Raw genomic sequence first — 14,036 nt, forward strand, 5'->3', positions numbered from 1 at the left:
CTGTTCCGAATAAAGTGGCCTTTTTCACACCTAGAAGTCGTCGGTGGTCTTCTTCCCCCCCCACCCCTCCCTCCCAAGGGGGGATTGGGGGGGGCGGCCGAACACCGGGAGGCTCCCCCCCCCGGGCTGTTTGGGAGGGGCGGGGGGGCGGAGTTCAGGGACCACGGCGGCCATTTTAGGATTTGGGCTGCTTTTTGGCATAGCCCAAAAGCAGCCCAAAGGCAGCCCAGCGCTTAAAGGCGCTGGGCGCCCACTCCCGGTCACCATTTTGTCATTGGTGACCTGGTGGCTGGGAGTGTAGCGCAGTTAGTTTTAATTTTCCCACCCTCCCTCCCCTTTTTTCCCGTTTTGGGTTACCTCCCCCTGCGGGGGGCGGGGGGGGTTTGCCCTGGTCCCCGGTAAGGGGGGGTTATTCATTCCCTCTGGGTTTTTTTCGTTCGTCCCCTTTCCTCAGGGGCCTTTTTTGTTGGTTCTGGTGCACAGGGGAAGTTTTCTGTCTTGTCGCTGGGAGCAGGTGCATCGTTGTTGGGTATGCGGAGTTTGGCGGAAGTTTGGCCAGGGTTGGCAAAGGCATGGATGGGATGGTTAGCAGGGGGTCTTGGACGGGGATTTTGGAGCGGTTTTATGGTTGGGGCAGTTACAGTTTTTGGGGGTTAGTAAATGATGAAAAGGCAGGCAGGGGTGTTTGCGTTAATAAAGATGTTGGTTTTATAAAGCATATGTATTGTGTTGATATGATATTGTATGTTATTAATGTTGTAATGCTGGGGCGGGGCGGGCTCAAATTACCAGTTAGGGGGGGGGCGGGGTTAGTACGAAAAAGTTAGTGAGGTTTAGTTTTGTAAGGCATTGCCGAGGTTTATTTATTGTAATGTGCACCTGTTCCGAATAAAGCGGCCTTTTTCAGACCCAGAAGTCGTCGGTGGTCTTCTTGCCACCCCCCCACCTCTCCCTCCCAATTTCGGAAGACGAGGATTCAAGCTGCGCGTGCAGGTAGGACAAATGCGCTCGTGAGGTGACGGTTGAGTTGAGGTCAGGCCGAGTAGACTTATAAATAATAGAAAAAAAAATAATACGACCTGCCACTAACACGTCAGTCTTGCGCTAGTGTGTCCACTTCATTTCTGCACAGTTCAGGTAGGGAATCTCATGATACCGCAATCCGGTAGAATCAATGAAGTCCAAAGTGGAGTCAGGTAGAGCTGTAAAAATACTGGCGATCCCATCCTCGTCGCCAATTGTAGTGTGGATCTTTTGAATAAATCCAGGGGATAGTTGAGTAGGTTTCTGTATCTTTTATTCTCCAGAAGTATACAGCATCAACCCAACATGCCAGCCTACATCGGAGGTCTTCCAGCAACTGACAAACCTCGAACCATCAGCTGGAACCCTTAATACATTCTAGTGCTATTTAGAATTAAGTAGAGTAACTACAGAAATGGAATACAACAGAAACTTATAATATGGGACACACGCAAATAATTGATTTGCAGGGCAGCTTCTGGCTTAGTAATTTACTCAGCAGGCCACACATAAGTATTTGGAAATGTTCATCGGAAAACAGCCCATAGGAAGTAGGTGTTGTGCACCGCAGGACATTCGCAGGAGGCTGTGCTCTGCACAGCTGGACACCAGCAGGCTTCTTTCTTGCAAAGTAGATTACATGACGTGAGTTGGGTGGTACTGCAGTCATAGCTGACAAAGCAGAGTTTACTAGGCTCCGGGGGAATGCCCTGTACTAGAGTTTGTGCTGTTCCTGGCTGTCTGGTAGTAGCTTTCTTTACTTTACCCGCGTTATAATATTAGCTAAAATCGGAATCCTTTAATAAATCTTAGATTGTTGGAGTAAAAATGCTTTTAATAAAATTGATATATTCTTCGCAACAAAAATTATTTTCTGCTAACACAGGTCTGAGTTCAAGTGTTCTGAAGCATTTGATGAGCATTAAAATCCTCACAGGCACGGTTCACTGTTCAGAAAGGAGTGGTCTGCCTGCTCCTTTACAATGGTTCTGCTATGCCTGCGTGTGCGCTCACCACCGCTCCCCGACGGGTCTCTTAGAACGACGAGTCTCTTAGAACGACGAGCTTGGCGGGCTCTCCAGGCGGAGGGTGGGATGTTTTCTTCCACGAGTGAGAGTGGGCAAGCACAGACATCAGGAGAGGCCGTGGCGCCAGAGAAAAGGAAGGGCACCTATATCTGTAAATAACCAAAACCCCCTTTTACTCTGTAACATGAAGTTTCCCTGTTGCCATGTTTCGGATGGTTGAATAACTCCTTATGCATCGCTCTGTCGCGGCCTTTTGTGGGGTATGCATGAAAACATCACACACATGCTTTAGTTTATCAACTTGGGGTCTTTTCACACCACTAATTGCTGCAAGTGACACCATACCCACATTAAGACTAAACTTCAAAGACCCCATGTTCAGAAGCAGACAGCCCTAGTGCATAGTTTTTTGGTGTAATTCAGACCTGTACAAAGTTAAGTACCAAAGTTGTAGCACAACTCATATTAAACATATAATGTTCAAATATTGACATTATGATGGCTGTCGAAAGCAAAGGAAAGGGTTACATAAATAGACATAAGCATGCAATATTCCATCCTCACCACAGTGGTGCCTATAACATCTGACTGCAGTGCACTGGTTGTACATGTAACATATCAGAGTGCAGTATGCGATGGCACTTATAACACCACTAACTGCAGTGCACTGGTGGTACATGTAATATCTTAAAGTGCAGTGCATTAGTGCTGATTATGGCATTATGTTACAAAAGATTGTTTTTAAAATGCTGAGCTGATACAGTTATCTTCCTCTCCAGCGGAACTACGTGGCTTTCTAATAATAAGCATACTATGCAAACACCTACAAAAATAGACACACAACGCAGTGCTTTCATTTATTAAGGTGGGGAAGGCTTATCCTTACAAACTGCATTAATGTTTAGCAGTTTACATCATGTATTATGTAGTCCTACAAATAGTATTCATAGGACTTTCTGTACGATGGAAAATAGCCCTCAACAACACTCCACATCATTACACTTCAATACATACCACTCTACAACACAAAATACTATTCCACATAATTGCACCCCAAAACACAAAATCTCACTCCACATAATTCCAAAACACTAAATAAAACATAATTACTATCCATATAATTCCATAACACCATGTCACATAATTCCAAAACACAAATCCACGCCACACAACAAAATTCCACTCCACACAATTACACAACTAACTAATCCAATCAAGCACACATAATTCCATAACACACCATATATATTTATACACCCCATAATACATAAGTATGGTGGAGTGGTGTGGCTCACTGGTTAGAGGCGGCAGACCCGTAAGCAGAGAACGGCCCGGGACCAGGGTTCAATTCCCGACGCGGCAGGGTCGTGGACCAGGGTCAAAACGGACTCGATAATTCTCGCCTCGGTGCCTACTCTAACCAGGGAACACACTCGGCAAATCTGGGCATTAAGCTTACCTCATCTCTACAATGGCCCCCCACAGACGCCGGGGATGCCTGGTTTCACCTTGGAGATACCCAGAAAGGGACCATCTCACAGGGAAAATCAGGACGGGTTCCCCAGCGGTCTTCAGCGCCAGGATACTCCATGGAGTCGCGGTGCGCTTTACAAGTACACCCACATTACATTACATTTACATAAGTACAAAACATTGCCATTTACAATGCCAATAGCTCCCACTAATCCAGCACCTACTGCATAAGTACAAAACATTACCATTTACAATGCCAATAGCTCCAGCTCCAACAAATGCGAGACCTATTGCATTTCCAATGCTTGTTTTACCGAAGCCCACCATAAGGGAGAGGAGGGTATTTGCTGTCTCTCTCTTAATACCTAACATTGTTTTTGTTCTTACAGACCAATACAAGAATCGCACCGAGTAGGGTACAGTATTTTGTGCATGTTTTGTGTGATTTAATTCATAAACCTTGACATTCAAGAGTGGTTTAGGGATCTCTCAAGGTCCCGATGAGAAGCCAGGGGGATGGCTTCGAAATATGCCGACTGAGGAGGTATTAGCCCATTATAGCACAGTACCTCCACTCTTTCCCCACTTTTAACCACACCAGCTAATAGGAACATTAAAGTTTATTTTTCCACATAGCCAGGTATTTTTTATTTTTTTCTACTCACTTCACTTCACTATTTGACCCTTCCACTCCCACTCCTACATCACACATAGTATTTAATAATTAGTGCTCCCACGTCGTTGTTGGTTGCAACACGCCCCGTCCCGTAGAGGGGCGGGAAGAACCTGATGATGAAGCATGCCACCCTTTTGGTGGGTGAGGGTTTTTTAACAAAACTTACTGAGGTGTCATTGGCTCTATGTACATAGTGACTATCGCAATTGATCTGTGTTGCATAGCCTTCATGTCTAAAGTTTTGCTTCCCCTGTATTCCCATTGTTATTGGGTTATTCGTCATGGGGCCACAGCACATGGCATTTAATGGTATTGGTACTGACCGCTGCCGCATGAACTTTGTGTAGTGTGGTGGCAGGCCAGTATAAGATTCTACAGCTGATTACCATGAAAGAACTCACCACATCTGTTGTAGGGTTCATGTAGGGTGACAATCACATAGAGATGCTGCAACATGCACCTCCACACAACAAATGGCATCAGACTTCATGCGATACATAAAGATCCGGCCAACCTTGGTGTGGAACAGCGGCGCCGAAGGATTTAGATACCTCATGCATTTATGACCATAACCTGTGCCTGCTCCTGTTCTCAGAGGAAGAGGTGCCTTAATCTAAACTAATCTTATCTTCTGGAAGGACCATTTATCATTTTTGATATAATAGTGTATTTTAGTATAGTTCTAGAGTCCTTTTAATGCATTCATACGTTAATCAAGGAAATCTGTGCTTGATGCTATATCTGTGGATGTCAGTAAAAAAATATGTGTGTTCATTATTAACATATGTATTTATATTTGTATGAAGTTATTTGTAATTCTTGAGCTTGTGAATAACTTTTCTAAGTATAAATTTTACTTTTTTGTATCTTAATATCTTCATGTTTCTCTCCCCAGGATGGGAAGACCGTGTTGAGCAGGTATGATTACCTTCTTTAACAGCTCATTCTACAAACTCGTAATGAGGAGACATCATAGTTACTTTTATCACACTAACTCTTACATACATATTTTTTGCTCTTTGATGCCCGTTGGATGAGCCAATTTTTTGATAACTCGTCATCTTTTTATTTTCTCCATCTTCCTGTTCAATTTAATTCTCTATTCAATTTGTTTTTTAGGTTTCGCCTCGCTTGGGCGGTCTAAGCGAGACATTTTGTTTACATACACTGGGCTTACAGCTCTGCCCATTGCTCCAGCGTCGCTCTCATTTCCTTCACATACATTTGTCATCGCATGTGTGGATCGTGTTTTTTTCTTGTGTTTGTCTCTCCCCTGGAGCATTGACCAAGTTTTGAGTTCAAGCACTGAATATCAGTGCTTGTGTTTTCAGTCTGTTTCCCATTTCCTGTCCATGTTACTTCCATTCCATCACAACCGCACCTTACATGTTTCTTCTTTACCCTCCCACCGCCCTGCCTAACAATGTAAGCAAAATCAGCTCACCTATAACAGCAAATAGTTCTGTTGTTGTGGCACAGAATACGCATATCGTTGTACTGTAAAACATGACTGTCATTCTGTGTGCCTTCCAATTAAATAACGCTGCAACATTATTTCTTGTCCTCCTAATATCATTTAATGAGTAAAACATTTGTTCTGCTGCGTTCTACTCTTTTCAAAGTTGGCTCCCAGAGGACCTCAGGATTGAAAAGGAATTAATTCCCCAACCTAAAACGTGCCACAGGGCGTGTTTGCACACATGTTACCTCAGGCCCGCCCCCTTCCTTTACTATTGAGCAAAATATTCCTGTAAAATCAGCCGAACTACGAATTCCGATTTACTCACCTGTTATCACAAGAGACGTCGGTGCTGCATCTTTGAGCGCACTACTGATCCTGAAAAGTAATTCTAACCATACTCACAGTAACTTGAATTTCCTTCCATAGGCTAACATTGACTGGTTTCACTTGGAAATTTTTCTAAGTGTGGAGTTTTGGAACTTTAAAAAATTTCTCAAAAATCAGCCGAACTACGAATTCCGATTTACTCACCTGTTATCAGCGGTGACCTCAGTGCTGCATCTTTCAGCTCACTACTATTCCTGAAAAGTAAAATTAACTGTACTTACGAGTAACTTCAATTTCCTTCCATAGAATATCATTGCCTGCTATATAAAATATATATAAATTAAAATAATATTAAATAAAACAAATATATATTACAATTTCAATATTTAAAAAAAAAGATTTTTTTCAATGTATTTTAAAAATATGTAATGCTACAGCCAAAAGGATTGTCAAATTTCTTCTCGGTGGAGCGCGCACACCGGGTCCCAGGTAGCAGACCTAGGCCAGGGGCCCCTCCACGTCCAATCCTGGCGCGCATATTCAACTTCAGGGATCGTGATGCAATCCTGCAGGCAGCTCGACAGGCCCCTCCGATCCTCATTGATAACGCTGCAATCACGATTTTTCCAGATTACATTACACGGTGGCGGTCACGAAGCAGCGCAGTGGTTTTTTTGAGATAAAGAAGGCACTTCGGGAACGAGAACTGAAATACTCCATGTTGTACCCAGCTAAATTGAGAGTCGAGGCAGAGGATAAGAGATGGTTCTTCTCCACGCCTGCGGAGGCACAGGACTGGCTTGAGGGATGGCGCAAGGCGGGGAGGTCGATCCGCGGTGGCCGCCGAGACCCACGCAGGGACGAACAACAGGACAAAATGAGCAGGAGTGAATAATCCTTTCCTGGCGATGTCGGAAGATTCAGCCTTGACTACAGCGGTGGCCAGGACGGACTGCCGGACTCTCGCCTCTTTGGAACTGTATCTGATATGGTGTGGGATCTTCAATAGTGATGAGGCGGAAAGCTATTGGGGGAACAATACTTGCTACTCACAGGTACTTTGTGTTTTAGGCGAAGAAACTGACACGATGTGGAGGTAATGAGACGCTTAGTGCATGACTCCTCCTTATTAATACTTCTTACAGACTCTAATGGAGGGCATTAGATTGATAAAGTTTATGTTGCATCGGCCCGGGGTGAAGCAGGGGCACATTTCTCTTCCCCCCCACACGTTGAAGTATTGGGATGGGTATTAAGCACTCTGCTATGTTGGGGAGGCGGGTAGTTCTGAAACCGTCGAGCAGGGAGGCAGGGAGGGGGGTTGGTAGGGCAAAGTGGGTTTCGATTATTGTTTTTGTTGTGTTGTTTTTGTGTTCAGGACAAGGTGTACTGAGGTATGGGCAGAACGTTGTTTTGAGGACATGTGACATAAGGGTCTCAAAGTATTACTACTACACTCATGGCAGCAGAAACGGAATTGCTTGACACTGGGGCGGTTACTGAGGACCCTTCAAAGTCTTTAGTGTCTCCTCTGACACTGATTACATGGAATGTACATGGCCTAGGGGGTCAAATTAAAAGAGGACTGGCACTGCAGTACTTGCGACGTAAGGCACCAGCGGTTGTATTATTACAAGAAACGCACCTGGTGGGTACAGCATGTAAGGCTATGAACCTCTGGGGTTACAAACTAGCAGTGCACTCGGAGTTCACCTAAGGCTCACGAGGGGTAGGAATCCTGATACGCAAGCAGTTCCCTCTGGTAATACATCAGTCCTGGACAGATGACCAGGGGCGGTTTGCAGCAATAACTTGCCAGTGGGAAGGAAAGCGCCTTAATGTTGTGTCAGTGTATATTCCCTTAGCCCTCCAGGCTCTGGCCTTCCCGGCGCTCAGTGCATTTCTATTGAGGTTACCCGAGGGTGAATTGATTTCCGGAGGCGACTTTCATTCATTCATGGATGGTACTAGGGTCCGCTACCCAGGTAAGGCGAGTGGGGGAGGAGGATCTCAGCTGAAGGGATCCGTGGATGCGCTGGGCCTTTCTGACGCCTGGAAATACAGAAATCCTAATGTGCGGAACTACACCTTTCAGTCAGGGGTACACAATAGCCTCTCACAAATAGAATATTTTTTCCTCACAGCTGGTGGGTTGGCACATTTAGAAGAGGCACAGATACATCTGTGTGGGATCTCGGACCACTCCCCAGTTGCGCGTATGGTGAGCGCATATAGATATATAATTTGCTCAAATTCAATTTTCTCAACAACTACTGGAGGGATTTTCACCAAATACAGAAAAGGCACTACTGCATACCTGTCCCTACCATTTTGCCAAGTTTGGTGTAATTCCGTTCAGCCGTTCGGGCTGTAGCCGTGTCTGAAAGTCCCATAGAAAATGCCATTTGAAAAATTTCAACTTCAATTTTCTCAAGAACTACTGGAGGGATTTTCACCAAACATAGCAAAGGCACATCTGCATACCAGGCCCTACCATTTTGCCAAGTTTGGTGTAATTCCATTCAGCCGTTCGGGCTGTAGCCGTGTCTAAAGGTCCCTATGGAAATTAACATGGGGAAAACACGTTTTGGGACCCCCCTTTCGGCCCCCGCTTGACGAATCCCCCCGAAACTTTCAGGGAAGGAGAGGAGCGGAGCTGGCCTAAATCGTCGTCTCTATTGTTTTAAGTTTCCCATGCCCCCCATATTCCCCACACGATCACTGTCCTGATGAAGACCCCGCTTTAAGGTCGCATTGATACCTACCACATCATTTGGGGTCGAAACGTCGACAACTGTCTTCCCCCCAACCAGCTTGCGCCTTCCAAATATAGAACATTGATTGTAGCGCATGTTGCATGGTTTAGGTCTGAATGTGTTTTGAACATTGTTGGTTCTCATAGCATTTGGCTTCTTTGATGCAAAGAAAGGAATTATAGTGGTGATGTTAATGAACATTCTCCTTGTTTACAATTGCGACAATATTGTACATATTTTTTCTTATATTCATTCTCTCACTCCCTTGGGGCACCTCTTGCACTGTATCTGAAAAGTAATGTGTATAATGAAACCCAGTGTGATTAAATAACAGTGTGTTAATTACAATTCTTTTTCTCTCGCTTAATTGGTTATAAGTGTTTAACATATATACGTTGTTTCTCTCACAAACACTTGCTACTGGGACCCCTTTTCTCTGTACTACATATTGTTTGGGGCATGTGCATTCCAGTATGTACACTGCCAAATCTGTCTTGCAGTTGTACTTTTCCTTGATGGTTACTGTTGAATTTCTCAAAGGCGACTGAATGGTTATTAACATTTTTACCATGTTTATAGGCTTTACACCTGACGCATCTCTGAAAACCTATATTGTATGTTAGCCACTCTGACCCACTGCTTTGTTTAGGTGTACTTTGCACCAATTTGTTTCTCATCGATTTGGCTCTTCTGAATGAAATAAGAGGTACACGGGGTATATCTTCCCCTTTTACAGGATCGCTCTTAATCAACCACCAGTGTCTGTACAGGATATTTCGGAGTCTGGCATGATACGTTGAATAAACTGTAATCAGACGAATCTGACTAGAGTCCGTGACTTTAAGCTTTCTCTTATGTCTCCCAAAGAACAGATCTTCTCTTCTCTTTTTTCCAACCTTGTCTCTCGCTGTGTTCAGTATTTCACTCGCATAACCGCGCTTAGGCAGGCGGTTGGACAGATCTATCTGGACCTCCCTCAATGAGTCTTCACTGCTGCAGTTGCGCTTCATGCGCAGGTTCTGCATATGGAATGCTATATTTAAGTTTGGTGGAGTGAAAACTGCTGGCATACAGAATAGAATTGCCAGCAGTTGGTGTTCTGTATGTTTTCGTGTGCAGTCTGTTCTCTTCTACATACACTACGAGATCCAAAAAGTGAACCTCACTCTTGCTAATATCATATGTGAATGATAGATTCAGATTATTCACATTGAGTTTCTGTGCAAATACTTTAGCTGACTCAGGTGAACCCTTCCATAGTAGTTCATCTAGTACATCTAGTACGTGTAGCAGCTGCATGTCACCTACTGCTAGATTGTCCCCAGTTTCTTCGTCTTGATTCACCGTGTGTGGCATGCTGGATTTGCATTTGAAGAACTTGAGGATCTTTAATTTTCTCACGAACTTGAAAAAATCGACCCTCGTCTGTACATAATCAAAATTGGCAGCAATAAAATTCATCACTCAATTTTAAGTTGGAGAGATTCATAACTGTGTTTGGATTGCCACACTTCATCAATATTTATTTCATGTCTCTTTTGGCTTGATTCTTTAACCCTCCCCTCCACCGTCTGTTTTTTCTGCTCCTCTTCCCCTCCCTCTGACCTCTTTGTCTTTTCTTTGAGGCCGGGATTTGAGGTTGAGGGTCCAGTCTAATCATAAAAAACACAACTCTTCCAGTACAGCAGGAACTTCTTTCCTTGCTACCCCCCCCCCACACTTGAGCCTTCATCAGGATCTGTCTCAACTTCTGAGCTCAGCCCCGAGCTCGTTTCTTTATTTTGAGGTTGTGGAGTCTGAAAGCTGCTGGCACCTCATGTTGTCGAACCTTTTCGAAAATGAATAGATTCTACCCATGGTAATCAAATTTGTCTCATTGGAATTTATATATATATATATATTCACTGATAAAACCTCAGGTTCTAGGAACATTATAGTTAGTTGGACATTTCACTCATATAAAACCAGAGAAATATTGCCATTATAGTTAGTAGAGCTAACTATAACTCGTGCCCCCGCAATGCACTGCTGATGACGTCACATATTACACCACGCATGACATGGTCAGTGACATCACTGATGACATCTCAAATGACATCACTGATGACATCATCCAATGACTGAGTGTTTCTGAAAAGTTTAAGAATGTTATCTATATATACGCCAAGGTGTATTGAAGAATGAGTAGGTGTATGAGTGTCTGTATGGATGACCTTGTGGGTGCGGGACTGAATGTATAAGTGAGTGATTGAACGTGTCTTGGTGAATGCATGGGAGATTGACTAATCTGTGTGAATGTCTGTATCAGTCTGTCAGTTGGTGTGCAAGTATCTGCATAGGTTGGTGAGTAGCTACATGAGTGTCTATATGGGTTTATGATTGGTTGTCTGAGTGTCTGTGTGGGTGCCTGAGTGTCTGGGTGGATGGTTGGGGGTGTGACTACCTGTATGGATTTGTGAGTGGGTGATTCACTGGGTGTATGGGTTCATGAGTGCATCTGTGAGGGGCTTTATGGCTGGGTGAGTGTGTGTGTGTGTGTAGACCTATGAATCAGTGAGTGGGTATGTACTAACTGGCATTGTTGTGTCTATGGTTTCGAGAATGTTAATCTGTATTTTTGAGTAAGTGTATGAAACGTTATATTAGGTTGTGAGGAGGTGCATCAGATATTAAGTGGATGATGTCATCAGTGATGTCATTTGAGATGTCATCAGTAATGTCACTGATCATGTCATGAGTGAAGGAATATGTGACATCATCAGCAGTGCATTGCGGGGGCACAAGTTATAGTTATCTCTACTAACTATAAAGACTGAATTTCTGTGGTTTTATATTAGTGAAATTTCCAAATAACTATAACGTTCCCGAAACCTGTGTTTTTTTCAGTGAATTTCTAAGGTTTTTTTAATGCTAATTGCTAACTATAATGTAGTATTCGTGTTAGCAGAGTGGTGCAGAAAGGGGCCTGGGCCTCCACCCAGCGCTCAGCAATTTCGCTGTGTAGGATTTACAGGAGGTACTAGGAGGGCTACTTGACCCCCAAAGTCCCTCAGGAGTAAAGTGGACTTCATCCCCCAACCAGTAGTGTGCCAGGAGGCCCGTTTGCATACTGGTGGAGAAAGGTGAGCGAGGCCTCCGAAGACTTCTTAGCAATCCTACTGTGTGGGACTTACTGGAGGTAACAGGAGTGGTAGTTGGCCTCCAAAGACAACCTTGTGGGCCAACTACCCCTCCTATTACCTCCGGTAAGTCCCAGACAGCACGTTTGGTAAATTCTCATAGCAGGCCACACCCCCTTTCCCCACCACTCTGCAAACACGCTCTCTGGCACGCTGTTGGATGGGGATTAACGTCCCCTTCACTGCTGGTGGTCCCTAGGGGCCAACTAGCCTACCTGGAACCTTTAGTATGCCCCAGATAGTGGGATTGCTGAGAGGTGGAAACAGGACAGGCCCCCTATCTCCCCGACTCTGCAAGATCACCTCCTGGCACGCTCTTGGTTGGGGGATGAAGTCCCCTTGCCTACTGAGGGTCCCTGGGACCCAACTAGCCCACCTGTTAGCTCTAGTAAGCCCCACACAGCTGAATTGCTGAGAGTGGTCTGAGGCCACACCCCCTTTTACACCACTCTGCAAACGTGCCTCCTGGCGCACTGCTGCTTGGGCGATGAAGTCCTCTTTAGTCCTGAGACCCTCAGGACACAAGAGGACCTCATCGCCCCACCAGTAGTGTGCCAAGATGTGTGTTTGCACAGTGGTGTAAAAAGGGGGGTGGCTAGGAACTACCTCTTAGCAATCCCACTGTGTGGGGTTTTCTGGAGGTATCTGGTGGGTTAGTTGGGCACCAGGGACCCTCAGTAGGCAAAGGGGACTTCATCCCCCAATCAAGAGCGTGCCAGGAGGTGTGATTGCAGAGTGGTGGAGAAAGGGGGCCTGTCCTGTTTCCACCTCTCAGCAATCCCACTATCTGGGGCATAGGATTAAAGGGGACTTAATCCCCCAACCCAGAATGGGCCAGCGTTTGCAGAGTGGAGCAGAGAGGGGGCAGGGCATCCGGCCAGATGCCGGCTACTTTTCCCACTTTTGTTTTTGAAAGGGGGGCTGTGTGGCCCCCCTTCTCTTAATTCTTTTCCTAAGTCACTTTAAAAAAAAAAAAAATTAAAGAAACGGGAAGGAGGCTGTGCGCCGCCCCTCCAGAGGCCGATTTTGGACCCGGGGACCCCATCCCCCGGGGCTTTGTCTCTTTTAAAAAAATGTATTTTATATTTAATGGGAGGAGGGCTCCCCTTCCCTGTTCCAATTTTGGCCCCGGAGACCCCATCCCCCGGGGTGTCTGGCCTCGGGTTTTTTTTGTGAGGGGAGCCCCAATGCTCCCGTGGTCCCAGCCGGCTCCCCGCATCCTGCGGGAGCTGGCATAGCTTTTGGACAAGGGGAGCAGCTGACATGCAGATTCCCTTGTCCAAAAGCAATCTGCTTTGCTTAATGGAAGCAAGAGCAGGTTTCCTAATTAAATAAAACCCCGGGGAGGTGGCGTCCCGGGGGCTTGGGAGGCCTGTGAGGCCCCCCACCCATAATTTAGGAAAGCCCCAGGGAGGTGGCGGTCCCTGGGCTGTGTAGGGGCCACGTGCCCCCTGTGGATTATAATAAAGCCCCGGGGAGGTAGAGTCCCAGGGGCTATGGGGGCCCGCCCGGCCTCCACATATTTTTGTATATTGTCCCTGGGACCTGGCCCACCTGGGGGCTTATTAAAACGAACCACAGAACATCGCACTGCCTTTTTTTCCGGCTGGATTCACAAATACATTTTCATAAAAATGCTTTTTTGGGACCCCGCTGAGCAGGCCTAGGGGGTCAGGCTATTTTTACCCTGACCCCTTATCTTGTCACAAGATGGCTGCCAACACTTGTTTGAAGTATTAGCAGCCAATCAGAAACAAGCTCGTGATCGGGAGGGTTCAGCCAATCAGATCTCACAATTCTCAAATATTGATATCTGTAAATCCTTAAATATCTCAAAAACTACTGAATGGATTTACACCATTTAAATAAAAGCGTGTTTTCCAGACCAAGAGCTATCTCTCTGCCAAATTTGGTGTAATTCCGTTCAGGAATGGCCGTGTCGACATGTCCACATGCCCATAGCCTCAACAATCCTGACATGGACGTTGTTGGTTTCCACACCGGCAGTCACTGGAGCATGGGGGCTGAGATACCGAGCACAATGCAAGCTTTAAATCGTCAAACCCAGATTCATTAATTGAAAACATGCTCCTACTGGAACTTTTTCTGCAA

At 45.4% G+C, this 14,036-nt stretch overlaps 1 protein-coding gene across 1 annotated transcript in view; it reads left to right on the top strand.

Annotated features, from left to right (window-relative positions):
• The window catches only part of LOC144756146 (E3 ubiquitin-protein ligase TRIM39-like), a 225,563-nt gene that overhangs the window by 63,397 nt on the left and 148,130 nt on the right, over nt 1-14,036 (top strand). The window contains exon 4 of the mRNA XM_078645721.1: nt 5,096-5,118. Within this exon, the coding sequence (XP_078501847.1) occupies nt 5,096-5,118 (23 nt within the window). The remainder of the gene's footprint in view (nt 1-5,095; nt 5,119-14,036) is intronic.

This window comes from Lissotriton helveticus, chromosome 5_1 (assembly GCF_964261635.1).
Source record: "Lissotriton helveticus chromosome 5_1, aLisHel1.1, whole genome shotgun sequence".
Lineage (NCBI taxonomy): Eukaryota > Metazoa > Chordata > Amphibia > Caudata > Salamandridae > Lissotriton > Lissotriton helveticus.